Source organism: Ictalurus punctatus, chromosome 12 (genome assembly GCF_001660625.3).
Source record: "Ictalurus punctatus breed USDA103 chromosome 12, Coco_2.0, whole genome shotgun sequence".
Lineage (NCBI taxonomy): Eukaryota > Metazoa > Chordata > Actinopteri > Siluriformes > Ictaluridae > Ictalurus > Ictalurus punctatus.
The window spans coordinates 14,173,300-14,190,167 of NC_030427.2; the positions used below are offsets into that span (position 1 = coordinate 14,173,300).

Sequence of the window (16,868 nt, forward strand, 5' to 3'; positions counted from 1 at the left end):
TGAAATATTAAAATATTTATTGAACATAGAAAACCTACAGTTTAATATAAAATCCATCTAATATAAAAAGACAAACGTGTGTCCTTGTGCAGTTATAACGGTGATTCTGTACAGATTCCAGTGCAAATGTTGTAAAAAACTGGGAAGCTGAACACAACTAAAACAACTGTGAGCATATTTACAGACCATCTGGAGTGAGAAACATTTCAGATGTAGAGGAGAAAAAAAAAAGAAAAGAAAAAAAAGTCACTGACTCTAAACACATTCAGGTGGTCATTTGTGGTTAATCTGAGGTTGGAGTATAAAAGTAGATTACAAATAATTTATTATAAAATGATCAAGTATCTTGAACACACACTGGTGACGTTACAATGGCTCAGTGCCGATGGTGCTTCGTCTGTTCATCGGTCAGATTTCCTGGGAAAAGGGAACGTCGCAGAGGAACCTAGCGAGAGGGAAAGAATGGTTAAATGAACACTGTTTTCGACATATTTAATTAGACCCTCACACCTCACACCCAAGTGTTTAAATGCGACAAAGTTAAATGGGACCGACAGCACAAGACGATGAACAAGTCTCTGGCTAAAGCAGTGATTTAAGCACGCAGCGGGCCGGGCCGAACCTTTCACTCACCTAAAGGCCACATGTAACCCGGCGACAAACAACTCAAATACAGCCAGGTTCTATTCTCATGCAACCATTTCTGCCGAAAGCCCATCATATCAGGGAGACTCCGCCTCCGCTCGTCTCGGGGGACTGCAGGACGGAGGGCAAACAGTGAGCACCAGCAGCAAGACAGCCGGCGGATCCATCCGTCTTGTGTAATCAGTCACAGATACCCCACAAAAGTAGCTACAAGTTCATGATTAAACACTGGGAGAAATTAATTTGATTTAATTACATTGGTGCATGATTACACAGATTGATGGGTGAACAGTGCGAGTTTCTCAAGTGACTTATAATGACCCGTGCATTAACAGTCCCTGCAGTATTCCAGCACAGTATTAAAGAGTGGCGTTTATTAAAGAACATTGATATGTACACTGTATAAGGCTGATTTCACACTGCTTTGATACAAGGTTGGGTGGGGGGTGTCTAAACAGACTAACTGCTACCTTGATTAGATTTATTCTGATCAATAATAAATAAGGAATAACACTTGGACGATGGTGTGACGAAGCAGTTACCGCTACCAGCCATAAGTTGATTATTTTCTTATGACAGAACACACTGAAGTATCTTATTCCTCTTACACCACATGATTTCCCAAACGATTACACTTCTTTATTAGTTAAAGAACACGTCATCCATTCTGTTCATCTGTTTATGGTTGCACTGAATGTCGTGGAACATCCCGCGAGACAAGTTAGTCCCGGTTCTCACTTGCATTATAGCAGCTACATACAAGTTCACTCACCAGCTTCTTTTTTTTCTTTCTCTTAAAGTTAATAAGACAAAGTAAGTTATTATTCTTGCTTGTCATGTTAGAGAAACCGCAAAGCATAAGCTCCTCTTTCCAAAAGACTTTGTTACAAAGTAATGACACTGGGGACTCCTTCCATAAACATTACATACACATCATCGTTTTACCATGAAACCATAAACATCCTTTTATGCGAAGCCACCGCTATACAAGTCCCTGTGCAAGACGTTACTATAGAAACGATAACATTAGAATGACGAAGGCAGCAGCACTTTTTAAATTCTCATACGATTACATACACAAATGAGCTTCTTGTTGAAAAACAAACAGGAAGTGTGTGATCTATCCGTGTCCCCACCTGGACGAACAGCTCCTAGGCGCTGCTGGACGCTCTCCAGGTGATGAATGTAGTCGGTGAGGGAGCGTTCCTGCTCCTGGGAGGGGGTGAGGGTGCGCTCAGACGGGGCCATGATGCTGCTGGAGTATCCTCTGAGAAGCACATAACTCAAAATATGATCAGCATGCTCATTTTTACATAATGTGATGTGGCAGGGAGTAAACAGGCAGTGCTTTTCTTATAACGAACATGAATAGTGCAGATTTACCCGTTATGCAGTCGGAAAGGAGATTTAACTGGAGGCACTTGAGGCGAGACCGCAGTGCCCTGGGAGGGAATGCGAGTGGGTGGAGAGTTGAATCCAGCTCCGGACTGCTGTGGTTTCAGAACCTCGGTCCTTACAGCTGGTGGGGGGGGGGGGGGGGGGGGGGGGGGTACAGTATTGTATAGAAAATTAAAAAAAAAACACTGCATCATGAGGTTATAGGAAAATAATCAATGACAGGGTGGTGTCATGGAGTGCAGTAACTGTAGTGTAGTTGATCATGAACTTTATTATCCGTTTTTATTCCTAAAAAAGCCATCGTTTTTATCCATATACGATTACATTTAATCAAATAGGTCAGTCACCTGCATTGTAAACGGTCACACTTCCTACTGAACTTTTTTTCGTAGCCCTTTGCCACTTCCTGGTGAGGAACTTGAGCCTGAGGAAGGGAGGGGGAGCCGACATTAAGGGGTTAGTAAACCATTTTTCTAAATGGTTTTGCATAGAAAACTCCATCAGGAAGTCATGCAACAAAATGGAACGGTCTCTGGTCTTCCCCTACCTGGAGATGGCGACGAGCGCTCTGACGGCGCTCCTGAAGCGGCTGATTGGTCGGGAGGCTTGTGCCATGAGCGTCGGCTGAGCGCCCATCCGTGCTATCAGAGCCAGCGTGGCCTGCTCGCAGTCCTGGAAACCGCCGAGCAGCAGCAGCAAGTAGCGCTTCTGATACACCAGAGATTTCCGGTAGCTCTCTGCTCTCAGGTACTTTTCATACAGTCTCTGCACCTGCAGCAGAGGAAGACAGAGGGAAGATGTGTGTATGTGCGTGTAGCGCCCATTCTGAAGTGCTCTTGATGCCCTTCGTACTGAGAACTCTAAAGCATATTGTGCAACTTGTGAATTTCAATGCGCCATTAAAAACCAGATGATCGTTGTTTTTTGGGGTTTTATTTTTTTTTTTGGGGGGGGGGGGGGGGGGGTGAAGCCATCAGATGTCCTCTCTGAAGCAGGAAGGGGTGGAGCTACTACAGGACTTGCTGATGCATAACGATTCAACACCCACAGCTAATCAGAAACAGAAAGAAACCTGTGCATTAAAAGAAATGGACTGGGGAATGACCTTATTGCTGGAAATGTCAGCTATTGATCGGTTCTCGTTCCTGGCTGTGGCCTTCACGAGATCATCCTTGGCTTTGTGTAGAGCAGCCTGCAAGGCCACCTTCTCCTTCTGCCAGGCCAGCTTCTCAGATAATACAGATGGGTCCAGCTGCATCGAAAACTTCTCCTTGAAAAAAGGGGGAGAGGGAGGAAGAAGGGGGAAAAGGGGAAAAAAAAAAAAATAAAAATAAAAAAAAATAAAAATAAAAACACGCACTTTACGACTCTTTATACGTACAAGCAATCAGTTTCAAGGACAATACAATACATCACTATAAGACACCATTTTCCACCTGTCTCCAAGTTGCTGGTGTTTTACAGTAAAGCTCTGGGGAAATTCTCAGCAGCAAGAAACAAACAGCAGTAATACATAATATACAAGGGAAAAAAATATCTATTGACCAAGCTGCATTTTCTCCTGCCATATTTTGATAAGAACCATGTACCTTTTCACTGCGTTTGAGGTTGTGCAGGTCTTTCTCCAGACAAGATACAGTATGTTTGAGGGAGATCTTCTCCTCGCTCAGAACTGCGAGACGCTCCGCCAGCTCAGAGTTCTCCTTTAATACACGATCCAACAGAGAGGAGGAAGAGGGCGAGTCCTAGAACAGCCATACGTACAGAAAATGAATGTCGTCGTGAATTAATGCTTTCAGGTAATCTACAGAGTTTACAGCTAAGTGCACATCTTTGGCAAGTCGTGAGTGTGTGTAACCTGTGTGAGAGTAATGCAGGTGCTGTCAGTAGTGTGCAGGTCCCTGTGCAGGCGTTCTGAGGTCAACCGCTTTTCTTCCTGCTCCAGGTCAGCCAGAGTCTGCTGCAGCTGTCTTAAACGCTGCTGATCTCGCTCGCGCAACGCCTCCAGCTCCAGCTGCACAGGAGCAAAATTACACATTGCGCTTTTACACTAGAGCTACAAACCAATTAGCCATTTTGTAATACTTGTAATAGTATAGCCTGAACATACTGTATATACACACACTACTATTAGCTAAACTGGTATGAAAGTAGTCACTCCAGTACCAACCAGTTTCTCTTTGGTGCGCTCCTGCCGCCGCTCCTTGTCCTCTTGCTCTTGTTTCTCACGCCACCTCTGCTTTTCCCTTTGCTCCTCCCTAGCTCGCTCCTTTTCCTTCACCTCCCTCATCTTCTCCTTCATGGCATCCAGTTCTGTCTGAAGCCGAGAGGCTCGGTGTCTCTCCATCTCCAAGGTGTGGCTCACATCCGCCCGCTGTGCTTGCAGGCCATCCAGAGCAGAGCGTAGCCTCTTCACTTCCTCCTGTCCTCTCTGTGCTTCCTGCTGCGCCGCTTCCTCCTGCCTGCGTTTCCCCTGGAGCACCTGGGCTTGCAGACGGTCCACCGTGGCGGCGAGCTCCTCAGCCTGGCGCCGCTCCTGCTCCAGCTGCTCCCTCAGCTCTTGGATGAACTTCCTCTCGTGGGTGTTTGTCGCCTCCTGGGAGCGAACCTCCTCCTCCAGGCGGCGAGCATGCTCCTGAGCCTGGTGTGAGAGTGTGCGTGAGAGTTCGGCACTGCGCGAGCGCTCCTCATCCAGACGACAGAGGGCTAGCTCAGTGCGCTCACGCTCCTGGGCCAGCAGGGCTTCACAGCGGGACTGTTCGATCTGCAGCTCAGCACGCAAGTTACTGACAGCTACGCGCTCCTGCTCCAGCTCGGAGCTCAGCTTGCTCAAGCGAGTCTCATACTCGTTCAGGGAGGCACGCAGAGACTGCAGAGAGACAACGACATGTTACAACTACCAAACCACTTACTGCTGCACAAGACGAAGAAAAAAATGAAGATATGAACAAAATACATAGTGTGACTGCTACATGCCACACAAAAACAAACTGATAAAAATGATTAAACTGCATTGCAGTTACATGAAATTATTCAACGACTGTTCAGTGTAATGTGGCCAGAAACGAAGACAACTTAATATCCCCCAGTGTTTTATTCCTAATTATTTCCCAACAATTACAACGAACATACCCATGACATTTGCAGCTGCACTAATGCTAGAGCTGCTGTTATAGAAAATAAAAAAATTAAACTTGCACCTCTTGAGTGTGTGCATGCTCCTCCTGTGTGTGTTTGCTGCTGAGTCTCTCATGATGAAGTTCCTCCTGGAGCTGCTTCACTCTGGCCTGCTCTCTCTCCACAGCCTCCACAAAAGCCTGACGCTCCTGCTCCACACTCTCCAGCTTCAGCCTAAACGAAACGCAGTTTTTCCATTTCTATAGACGTCGTGTCTTATTATTGACCCGAATATTCTGCACAAGCATGTCAGAGTTACCGGAGTTTGTGGATCTGAGCCTGGAGGTCCTCTTGGCTTTTACTGGACAAATGCAGCTGCTGAGTGCGCTCCTCCAGCTCCGCCTTCATCTCCACCACCAGCTTCTGCTCTGCCTCCAGTTGGCGATACTGATTTGTTGATCTGGACTGCTCCTCTGCCAGGGAGCACTGCAGGTCCTGAGTCGCCGTTTGCTCCTGCTGTAGCTGCCTCTCCAGCTCTCCAACTGCTCATACACACACACACACACACCCATTACACCTAGGGGTGGGTGATAGTGTATTGTGAAGCCACATGTATCATGAGCTACAATTTTTGCTGAGGATCACACGTGAACAGGTTCAGAGATTTCGGTCCTGCATTTATAATAAATAAATAAATAAATAAATAAATAAATAAATAAAGCTGGTGCAATTTTTTTTTAGTTTAACACAAGTACGATTAGTCACCCTGTCTGTGCAGCTGCTGTTGCGCCTGTGCGCCCTCCTCACAAACAGCACTAAGCGAGCTTTGCAGCTCTCGCAACTGCTCCTGGCTCTGCAGCGTGCAGGCATGTAGCTGCTCGTGCAAACTGCGGATTTCAGCCAGGAGACTGTTCCGGTCTGCACTCAGCAACTGCTCCAGCGACCTCCTCTGCTGCTCCTCCTGAGAGAGAGAGAAACAAACAGATAGGGTGAGGTAAGGAGAGGGAGACAAAGAGAGCGCGCCAGAGACGGTGCGAGAGAGGCAGTGCAAGGGCAACAGAGAGACTACGGGGAGAGATGGAGTCACAGAGAGACAGACAGTGAGATTTGTTTGATTTACAACAGCATGAAACAGCAGGCAACATTTAAGAACCTGTTTTTGCAACAGCGTCTCCAAATGCTTCAGCAGGTAGGTGTAGTCTATGCCGGGGTTGGTTGCCACAACATCCTGAAGCTGTGCATGAAGCCATTTTCTCTCGCTGTCAAACACACTCTGCACGGCCTGCAACAGCTCCCTCCGCCAGTCTACATCACCATCCACCTATACAAGCAGTTGTTACAAAAGGCTTGGTTTATTCACCATCATGTGTATGGACAATAATTCCACAGCAGAATTGGGTCTGATTAGGTCCGCGACCTTGGGCTCACGCTCAGCCATCCTGCAGAGGAGCTCTCGGAGTGACAGCACTGTCTCCTGCAAGGCCCGCCTCTCTCTTTGCCAGGATGGGGGTGGAGCCTCCTCGGAGTCTGGGTGAGGCTGTCCAGCAGGAGCGGGACGATGGGACAGAGACAGAACTCTGCAGCTCTCGCGGTACACACGGTTCAGCATGGCCTGGACATCCAGACAGCATTAACGTATAAAGCAACAGGAAAAGGTGGAGGAGGGGGAAAAAAAAAAGAAACAAACAAACAAAAAAACCCTGTCCATAATATTGTAGGTGTGGTTTCCTGGGGTATACCTGTAGCTCAGGTGAGAGCAGCTCATAGGTGTGATGCAGGCTGCCTGCTGCACTGTCAGAGCGAGAAGCGGGTGCCATGTCTCTGCTGCGCAGGTACTCCACAAAGTGAGTGTCAAGACGCTCCGTATGTTCCAGCTCCTGCTTCAGCTTGGCCTCCAGCTCTGAGCTCACATCTGTGAATACCAATGTGTGTGCTCAGAACTCGAAACAAGCACCACATTAACGATTTATATGAAACAAGTACAAGTATGTGCACTCACTGCTGCCATATCCATCACTGGCCCACTCTGGTGCAGACACCCGGGAGGTAGTAGAGAGAGGAGAGCGAGATGGAGTCACGTCATCCAGATTCTCCAGGTCTTGAACCTTATAAATAAATAAACAAATAAAAATAAATGAATGAATGAATGAATAAATAAATACATAAATAAATAAATAAATAAAAAGTGTGAATGGTTTAGTGTCCACTTGAAACAAGGCTTTTGGCACTCGCCATTTTAAAATACAATTAAAAACCCATTCATTGATTATTTGCTATAACAGCATGGTTCTTTAGTTAAACCCCATTACATGAGCCTAACTTGTATTCATTCAAGCCCCCAGACCATTTAAGGTCGTGCCACCTCAACACACTTTACACCAAACACCACAGGTCTGCAGGTAATGCTTATTTTTGACATTTACCTTGTCAGTGTCCAGTGAGTCAAGCACAGAGATGTTCTCAGAAATCGAGAGTGAACGTGGGGAAGCAGATGGCGAGTGTGTGCTGGGTGGATCGGTCTCTGGCAGTAGCGCGAGTGGCCGTTTCAGCTCGTTTCTCTCCGTGGGCGAGTGCTTGCTAGTCAGCTCCACGCTGGTGTTGCGCAGGCCGCTCAGCTCAGACAGGTGAGACGCGTGCAGGTGAGACGGCCGCTCTTCGCTGCAGTCGAGCCGCCGCAGCGCCTCCGGAGAAGGGAGGGAGGAGTCACGGGACAGGCCGTCCAGGAAGCGCTGCTCAGGCTTGGAGATGTGGAGCTCGGCGTGCTCCTGATGGCGGCAACGTTGCCGCAGCTCCTCCAGCTCCCTCTGCTGGTAGGCCAGCTCCTCCTCTTGCACTTCCAGATCGTCCTGCAAGCCACGCAGCTCAGCCCGAAGACACTGGTTATGCTCCTCTAGATCAGCCAGAGCACGGTCCTTGGACTGGAAGAGGAGTTTGGTAAAATACTTTACATTAAATATCGCAACGTTAAGCGCTTTAATTCTACATGGGCTGAAAAGGAGATTCCACAATACGATTATGTAGATTTAAAAAGATCTCTAAAGATCTTGAGGAATCTTTTCTTTTATTTTCATAGCCTACATTTTGATTTGTAAAAGCGCAATTTCAAATTATATGATTATTACAAAAATTCATAATTTTTTTTCCCAGGGTTAGAGTACAGCAACTCAGCCCCACCTCTTAGTTTTCCCTAACGGAGGGGATCGGGGATGGTGACGACAAAATAGCTTTATATAAAAAAAATAATAATAATAAAAAAAATTTTAAAAATTACAAAACACTTGTTTAATACATTAAACGCTTAACACATTAACAAGGAAATGCCACCTGCTGACATTTAATTTCCAAATAAAAAACTTTGCTTTTTTTCCCCCCAGAAAGAAGGCATCTTCTAACAAACACCGACTTAGAAAATCTAGTACCCACACCGAACTCGGTCGCACCACTCACCTGCCCCTCCTCCCGTAGTTTCTCAGCTCTCTCTGTACTTGTGCTCAGGCCTTCCTTCACTGCAGCGAGCTCCGCTCTCAGTGAATCGTGCTGCAACCTCAGATGAGCCAACTGCTCCTCCTTTTCTCGCAAAGCTGCTTCGGCTTTAGCCAGGGTCTCCTCGGCGCACGTCTGCGATAGCATACACGCAAAAAAGGCATGATTACTATCTTTATAAAAAAAATTTTAAAGAAGGAATCAGGTTACATCTGATGCAGCAGACTTTTTTTTTTTTAAAACCCCGTATGCATGGCACACTAGAAAGAAAAGTAAAGTAAGACACACCAGACGTACCAGGCGTCTAATGTTAACCATCAACTGCCTCTTGCGAAACGCTCACTCGGAGCGTGCAAAACTAAACAAATTAACTCCATAAGTTTCATTTTTACTCACTGCTTTACATAAACACCAGAGTTTTGTCCAAACAAACCGGAGCCTTGTGAGCTTTCCATTACTTTCAAAGTGCAACAAAATGAAGTTTACAAGCGAAAAACCTTCCAAAAACTTCCTCTTTCTCGGTTATACTTCCTGAGTGAGTAAAGTCCTTGTGAGTGGTTTGGGCTCGTCTAACTGCACATTCTTTCCTCTGTGCCGTGCTGGAACCTTTACTAGACTGCATATGGTGAATCTGTGGCCAATTTATTCTAACTGCTGACTCAAAGTCATTCCAGGCAAACTGCCAAATAATGACACACGATGACTTTAGAGCACGCCGGGTATTCGTCCAAAATATATAAAAGGCCCTGCTACAACTCAGTTTACAAAAAGGTCTGGATAAGTGACTAACATTACTGAATAGCAACGATTATCTTTTAATGCTTAACTGTTAAACTGATTCAATCAGGGATATAAATAAATCGATTTAAATTAGGTATGCAAACACCATGTCAGTTCACTCAGACCTGAGAGTGCAAATAATTTAAAAAATATGAACGCTATCTGGAAACTGTTCTCTTTCTGTGCTAACGTCTCTAGCCCTGTAAGCTAGTCTCTGGTCCGATGAGCTGGATTCAATGCACGTGACGGCCATACATTGATCAGATCTACTACAGTATTTTAAGTGCTTGGAAACACATCGCATTTGGACCACAGTCCATCATTTGATGACCCCCTGCTTTGCTTAATTCACAATTTTAAAAAAGTGTTCTGTAGCTTGAAAAGAAGCTTGTACAGTTGTTCAGCACATATGAAGGTACGCATGTTTATAAAAAAATACTGAGATTAACCAATTTTTAATATAAATAAATAAAAACCATTTTCATTATTAGATAAAACTACAATGGGAATCTCACCAGAACTTCTTTCTGCGTCTCCTCTTGTTCAGTCACCCTCTCCTCCAGCTGCAGATTCAGTTCCTGTATCTGTCTGCTCTTTGCGGACAGTTCCTGTTTCAGCTTCTCGATTTCCTCTTGGAGCTTGCCCTCGCGTCTTTGAAGAGCCTGTTTCTCCATGTACAGCTCCTTCTTGCTCGTCTCCAAGATGGCGATGTCGGAGTTCTGCTGCTCAAGCTTCTCCTCCAGCTCTGTGACCTGCAGCCTCATCTTTGCCGCAGTGTTCTCGCCGTCCTCAGACTTCTGCTGCAGCTCGGCGAGCCGGCCCTCCATCCTCGCTCGCTCTCCTGTGTGCTTCTGAGCCTCCTCATTCAACCTGGTCGCCTCCTGCTGCACCTCCTTCCTCCTTTCCTCTGCCTTCTTCAGCCGGAGCTCCAACTCTTTCAGGTTCCTCTCTCCGTCTTCAAGATTTTGGATGCAATCTTGGAGGTTCTGCACTTCGGCCTCCTTCTCGCCCAAGTGGAGTTTCAGCTCTCCAGCCTCCTGCTCCAGGAGCACCAGCCTGCCTCTCTCTTCACCAAGGCTGCGGCTCAGCGCCTCCACCTGCTGTCCGTACTGCTCTTCCTGGGTCAGGAGCAGTCTCTGAAGTGCCTCCTTCTCCTCTGCCGATCGTTCTAGCTCCATCTGGAGCTCACAAACTTTGGTGCGACAGCTCTGAAGCGTCTGGCTGCTCAGCTCGTGGCACAAGCTCTCTTCGGCGCCGTGCTGCGGCCGAGGGGACCAGGGGAACTCGGGAGGCTCGGGGCTGTCCGTATTTGGGTCGCTGACCTCATGCCGGTTAGGGTCAAGCTGGCTCAGCTCCTCCTGCAGCTTGTGGATGACCTCGTGCAGCTGCTCCGCCTCTTCCTCTTTGGCTTGTCGCAGACGCTCTTGATCGCCATGGAGACGCTCCACCTGCGCACGTAGATCTTCGATGTCCACTTGCTTCTCCTCTGCCGTCTGTCACCAGAAGCCACAATTAGTCACATACACCAAACCGGTGCAGTTCTTTTCTCAAATTAATAAACAAACAGTCACCTTGTTCTCCTTGATGGAGTCCAGCTCCTGCTGCAGCTGATGAATCTGCTGGTTGAGGTGGTCAATCTCCAGGTTCTTCTCCTCCAGCAGAGCAGCAGGAAGCTGCAGTGTTGAAGTGTCTCCTGCTTCCTGCTGCTGTCTGCGTAGCGTGCTCACAGTCTCCTGCAGAGCAACAAATCCAGTCAGCTCCCTTTCCTTAGGTACAGTCAATTATATGAAAGTTATCAGCACGCCCAGACAGAACAGCGCTGTGGAATTCTCAATTCTGATTGGTCAGAGTGTGATTTTTTTTTTTTTTTTTTTTTTTTTTTTAAAAACAATAGCAGCTCTGACAGTAGTGAAGGTAAAAATCACAGGTTTATCTTAACATGCTCATTGTAGTTATGAGTTAGCATTTCCATTGTAACGGCTTATTCACAGGGGTTGTATTCCCGCCTTACTACACCACCACCACATCACACCGTCCAGTCAGTGAATTTTCATATAGCAGCATGACACAGTGATGTATCCAGTATCTTTGCTTTGTCCTGATTATGTGTACCAGCATGTGTGTGTGTTGACCTGTAGTGCAGTGACACGCAGGTGTAGTTCTTCCTCCCTGGCTCTGCTTTCATTAGTTTTAAGCTCAAGCTGCAGTGAGAGCTGCCTGATGTCGTCCTCTTTTACTGCCAGAGACTTCTCCAGCTCTTCCACTCGCACCAGCAGCACCTGCACCTACACACAATTTCAGAAAAGTCAATCTTTTTTGGTCTCGCTTCGAAACAATTTATACACTTGCTGATTCTGTAAGCTATGAAGAAATCACAAAAAACCAACTGCACCATGGTAAGTTCAGCACCCTCACCTGTTCCTCTTTGTTCTGCAGGTCCTGTTGGAGCGTCTCTAGCTGTTCTCTGAGGTTGGGGTCAGCACTGGGGTCGGGGAAGCGGTGCCTCGTCTCATCGAGTTTGGACTGCAGAGCCGAGATCTGGAGTTTATTAGAGTACAGCTGCTGCTGCAGGGCTTCTTTATCCTAAAGTGCACAAAGTTATATTACAGACTCATGAAAAATGACTCAAATTGCAGTACTATAAATGGAAAATTATAGAAGATTGAGAACATATAAAAGTAATTGTAATGTAATTTAGTTCAGGTTTCCTTACAACATGGTGATACTAAACAAGCTGTACCTGAGAGAGCTCCTGCAGGCTCTTGCGTGCTTTATGGAGCTCCTGTTCCAGCTGCGTGACGGCCCGTCCCGCCTCAGTGCTGCTCAGGAGAGCCTGCTCCAGCTCACGGATGCGGGACGCCATCTTATCGATCTCTTCGTTACGGTCCTCCAGGTCACGCTGGTACTTCTCCTTAACCGAGAGGAGAACGCTGTAGTCCTCGGTTTTGTCTTTGAGAAGAGCTTGGAGACTTTCCACCTGAGGAGGAACACCAAAAGGTAAACCCCGGGTTTAGCCGTGAAACATAGTGGTGAACAAAAACTGGGCAAACAAAACAAATTCAGTTCAGCATTGAGCACAGATGGTACAGTGAAAAAATTTTAATCATTTACTACATGCATGATCTACAAGAAAGCGAGTAAAGAAAGCCTTTGTAATGCTATAGCACATCAGCCAGCTCAGTGCACACACACAGCTACATGGTCTAGCACACAAACGAACAATGCAGTGTGTTAGATGTGAGATCCAGTCAGTCAGACCTCTTTCACACTTGGAGGTTTTTTTTCTGAACCTAGCACATGTTTTATATGTATATGTACAGGAAGCTTTGCCACTGGCACTTATGGGCACAACCGAGCTTCCAAAGTTGGCAAAACTTTTCAGCACAAGTAAAGCATTTTTACCTCTCGACCAAATCAGGGGGTCTTGCTATTGAGTGAATGACAGGATTTGTGACATGCTGAATCATAAATATTTCATTACTAAAATTTAAATGTTGCTGAAGCTAAAAATAACGACCTGTCAGTTTTTGAGACGTTCACCGGTACGTGATGTGGCGCCGCACGTAAGAGATGCATATATTCAAGTCACACGAGCAGCTTGAATTCTCTTGAACGTCTGCTTCCGAGAGTACACTGAAGGTACACATCCTCCTCGTCACCACTGATCATAATAAATAAATCTAGACAGCAGGATTGTGTAGCTAGTAAGCCAAAACTAGCTAGGACTCATAAGAGCATTGTTGAGGTTGCATCTTTTGAGCTGGTTTATTTATTTAATTCTTTATTTTAAACGCAAATGCTCCAACCAAAGCACCAAGCGTGAAAGCAGTCTAGAGGTAGCAAGATGGTACAAGAGAAACTAGGCCATGCATTAGCAGCATCAAGCCTAGCAAGTCAGCCATAGCTGGATAACATACCTGGATAATCAAGTCTTCAATCTACATTACCCAGTTAAAGGGAGGAGGGGGAATGGATAAATAAATAAAAACAATAATTCATTAACAAAAAGCAGCTTTATCTTGAAATGTGATGAAAGCAATGACTCTCTCCAACAGCATGACATCCTAATAGTTTTGCTAGGAGTCATGTTGCTTACCCTCTGACCCTTGTCTTCTCCTCCAGTTTGTCCTTTAGAGGGCACCCTCAGCTGCGCCTCCAGGTTCTTAATCTCCTGCTGGAACTCATCCCGCTCGTGCTCTCGCTCCACAGCTTGCTCCTATACGCACGGTGAAAGGATCGGTCAATTGCAAACTTGCTCTATTTTTTTTTTTAAATCAAGTTGGAAGACTCCTCCCCGTTTGGTACCAGCACGACTGGTTTGTGCATCACTTCTAGAATGTGGTTTAAAGAACGACAGGAGTTTTAGAGAAACAATTTAATTAATTAGTTTAGGAAGTGACATGTTCTTCAGTTCATGTGTACAAACAAAAGGTTAGGTTTATTAGAGGTGAAATGCATGTCACATTTGTGACACTTTTGTGGCATTCTAACCACTCATATATTCATGTAGGCCAATTAAGTGCAACACATTGGTTCATTTTAATACATTACACACACCCCTCTCACTTAGCCAATTTTAAACATCACTCTTGAATTCTTAATTTTGATTGGTCAGGATGTGTTGATTACATTTTCCATAACAGCAGCATGGACAGTAATTCAGCTCCAAGGCCAAAATCACAGGTTTATATATTAACGAGCTTGTCCTTATTCGTTATCATCTCTACAGTAACAGTTTGCACAGGAACCTTAATGGTGGGACGCTCCACATAAGCTGATTCATGTAATCGTTACTAAGGTGGAGATTTCTGTAAGGAGACGTCTATCCCTCGTACTCACGTCTATGAACTGGCGGTGGTGTTTGAGTTGTTTCTCCAGAGCGCTGATGTGCTGCTGCAGGTCCTCGGTTTGGGTGCGGTGCTGCTCCTCCTGCTGCTGCGCTCGGCTCTCGTGCTCCTCCACCGCCAGTTCGAGAAAGCGCAGCCGACTTGCCAGTCCGACACGGTCCTTCTCTGCCTGTCGCTGCACGTCCATGCGCTCCTGCCCGAGCCGCTCCGCTTCAGCCAGCAGTGCTGTAACCAAGAGGAAAGAAAAGAAGTGGCGGCGTGAGACGCAAAAACGAGGTGTAAATGAAGATTAACGCAAATACACTCGCAGACAAGACACGGTCATGCGCAAATATCGCCAGCTCAACCTGTGCATTCTTCAGACAAATTATTCATCGAGTAAAAGATGAATAACCTTGACTTCTTTCGCACTTCAATACTCAAATCAACATCAAGGTAAATCTGGCAATGCAAGCAGATGCACGAATGAACTAGGATCATACTGAAGAAACTCAAATTAGCATAGCTAAATTAAGAGGAAGCTTGTAAAAGAAGCCATTAGTTTCCAAGAAATTTAAAAAAAAAAAAAAAAAAAAAAACACATCAACCTTAAAATCCAGTGACAAACCTTTTTCTTTCCCCACGGCAGGACAGCCTATAGAGCAGGAAGAACACTCAGCATCAAATAAACATCTCCACGCACGAGTTTAAACTCGTAATATCGTGACAATGACTGAGAAAAGAATCACATTTTGCTCCACCCTTGAGAAAAGATGCATCCAATGCACCAGTGCTTGCCCCACCCAACCCACCTTTCTCGGGTTCTCCAAGCCCTGTGGAGAGTGCGTCACGTTGACGCTGCAGGAGAGCGTGTTCCTCACTGAGCTCCTGCAGCTGAGCCCGAGTGCTCTCTAGCTCCTCAACCAGCCTCTGCTCACGCGCCTCCTTCTTCTTCAGCGCCTCCTCCAGAGCGGCCTTATCTGCCACATAGCCCTCCATCAGACCTGAGAAGATGAACTTTCAGCTTAAAACAGCTTGCACATTTTGCTTTTATTTGTATATATGATGGTTACTAAGGTAACCAACCATGTGCATTTTGGCTATTAGTCAATGATACCATAGCTACAACAGTGTGTCTAACAAACAAAATAAGGGTTATCCAAGTGCTACAGCTTCGGCATCTACACCATCTTCTCACCTTCAGCCTTGTGCATTTCTAGCTGCAGCTGACTTTTCACACTCGCCTCCTGGTCCAGCTGCGCCAGAAGCTGAGTGTGCTGCAGCAGAAGAGCGTTCTTCACTTCTCCACCCTCACTGAACTGCTCATCCAGCATGGCCTGAAGAGCTCGCAGCTGCTCCAACTTTGGGGGAGACACAAAAAGGGGGAGACACAAGAAGGGGGGGGAAACCTCATCATCCTGCTCTCATTGTAATCCCAGCCAGATGATTACTACGGACTCTCTACCTGCACTGTGGAGTCAGAGACCATCTCTAATAGTTTGTCCACTGCGGCACGGAGACGAGTGCAGGGTCCCAGCACCAACTCCTCTCTTTCGGGGTCCAGCTCTCCGTCGGGGCCTGAAAACAAACTCTCGCACAGCCGCTGAGACAGCTCCAGACCTTCATCGATCACAGACGAGAACATGCTGCAGTTTGCTCCACCGTCTACAGCTCCAGAGTCCACGTCTGCTGGAAAAGAACAGTAAGAGGAAGGAACAGGTAGAAATCGTTAAATAAACTTTATAGCATTCTATTAAAAAGGTTCTCTGTGGTGCTGCTCATCATGAATGAGTGCCAAACCTGTCTCATGGGCATCATGCTTGCCACTTGGTGTCCTTTTCGGAGTGCTACCTCCGGTGCAATCACCTTCCACATAAATCCCCAACCTGCGTCCGATCTCTTCCTCTGTCGCAATTGTAATCCGGAGCATCTCCAGGATAAGCTGCTGAAGTCGGTCATGGGCCAGCTGAATGTCTTGTCTAAGATCAAAACAAAAAAGTTAGCTTTAAGTGATCAAAAGTAATAGAAATTCAATATTTCATGCAAAAACAAACAAACAAAAAAAAAAACCCAAAAGGTTTAATTATACCAAAGCACTGTTGAATTCTCAACTCTGATTGGCCAGAAGGTGAACAGCAGCTCTGACACATCACAGGTTTACATCAATGTGCTTGTTCAAGTAAGTCATTGTTTCCATAATAACAGCTCATTCATGTGTATAGTGGACGCTTCATTAGCATTAATAAATAAAGGAAAATGTACAATTGAGCTTTTTTTAAAATTACTAAGTACATGAGCGAGACAGCCGGGCCGGGCCGGGCCGGGCCGTGGGGGGGGGGGGGGGGGGGTGGGCACCTCTTGTTCCAGACTGGATTCAAAGTAAACTGACACCCATTGCCCACAGTTAAACCGGAGCCCTGACCTTTGCTGAGTGACTGTGCTGAGGTCATCACGTAGCATGGCGAGGTGGTTGGCTCCCTCCTGACTCTCGCGCTCACGCCGCTGCAGCAGCGTCTCCAGCGTGTCCATCTCCGAGCGCTTACCCTCCAGCTCCCCCTGCAAACCACTCACCTCTGCACGCAGCTGTGATAAGGGAAGGAGAGACAACAGAGACAGGAA

General features: G+C 46.4%; 1 protein-coding gene across 7 annotated transcripts in view; it reads right to left on the reverse strand.

Annotated features, from left to right (window-relative positions):
* pcnt (pericentrin) overlaps positions 1–16,868 on the reverse strand; it is a 35,198-nt gene continuing 18,330 nt past the window's right edge. For 2 of the 7 annotated variants that reach the window (XM_053684130.1, XM_017481383.3), the window contains exons 24-55: positions 16,672–16,832; positions 16,050–16,228; positions 15,715–15,938; positions 15,448–15,610; positions 15,062–15,253; positions 14,263–14,495; positions 13,520–13,639; positions 13,341–13,361; positions 12,164–12,400; positions 11,839–12,006; positions 11,556–11,708; positions 10,995–11,156; positions 9,939–10,916; positions 8,608–8,778; positions 7,584–8,078; positions 7,160–7,265; positions 6,900–7,072; positions 6,578–6,772; positions 6,314–6,481; positions 5,926–6,121; positions 5,480–5,702; positions 5,244–5,394; positions 4,214–4,912; positions 3,902–4,057; positions 3,633–3,788; positions 3,149–3,313; positions 2,591–2,814; positions 2,391–2,467; positions 2,029–2,164; positions 1,782–1,912; positions 634–756; positions 1–445 (exon numbers count right to left, since the gene is read on the reverse strand). In XM_053684130.1, coding sequence (XP_053540105.1) covers positions 402–445; positions 634–756; positions 1,782–1,912; positions 2,029–2,164; positions 2,391–2,467; positions 2,591–2,814; positions 3,149–3,313; positions 3,633–3,788; positions 3,902–4,057; positions 4,214–4,912; positions 5,244–5,394; positions 5,480–5,702; positions 5,926–6,121; positions 6,314–6,481; positions 6,578–6,772; positions 6,900–7,072; positions 7,160–7,265; positions 7,584–8,078; positions 8,608–8,778; positions 9,939–10,916; positions 10,995–11,156; positions 11,556–11,708; positions 11,839–12,006; positions 12,164–12,400; positions 13,341–13,361; positions 13,520–13,639; positions 14,263–14,495; positions 15,062–15,253; positions 15,448–15,610; positions 15,715–15,938; positions 16,050–16,228; positions 16,672–16,832 — 6,780 coding nt within the window. In that variant the 3' untranslated portion in view covers positions 1–401. The remainder of the gene's footprint in view (positions 446–633; positions 757–1,781; positions 1,913–2,028; positions 2,165–2,390; positions 2,468–2,590; positions 2,815–3,148; positions 3,314–3,632; positions 3,789–3,901; positions 4,058–4,213; positions 4,913–5,243; positions 5,395–5,479; positions 5,703–5,925; positions 6,122–6,313; positions 6,482–6,577; positions 6,773–6,899; positions 7,073–7,159; positions 7,266–7,583; positions 8,079–8,607; positions 8,779–9,938; positions 10,917–10,994; positions 11,157–11,555; positions 11,709–11,838; positions 12,007–12,163; positions 12,401–13,340; positions 13,362–13,519; positions 13,640–14,262; positions 14,496–15,061; positions 15,254–15,447; positions 15,611–15,714; positions 15,939–16,049; positions 16,229–16,671; positions 16,833–16,868) is intronic. The other 5 variants (XM_053684131.1, XM_053684129.1, XM_047159043.2 and 2 more) reach the window with 5 other exon arrangements.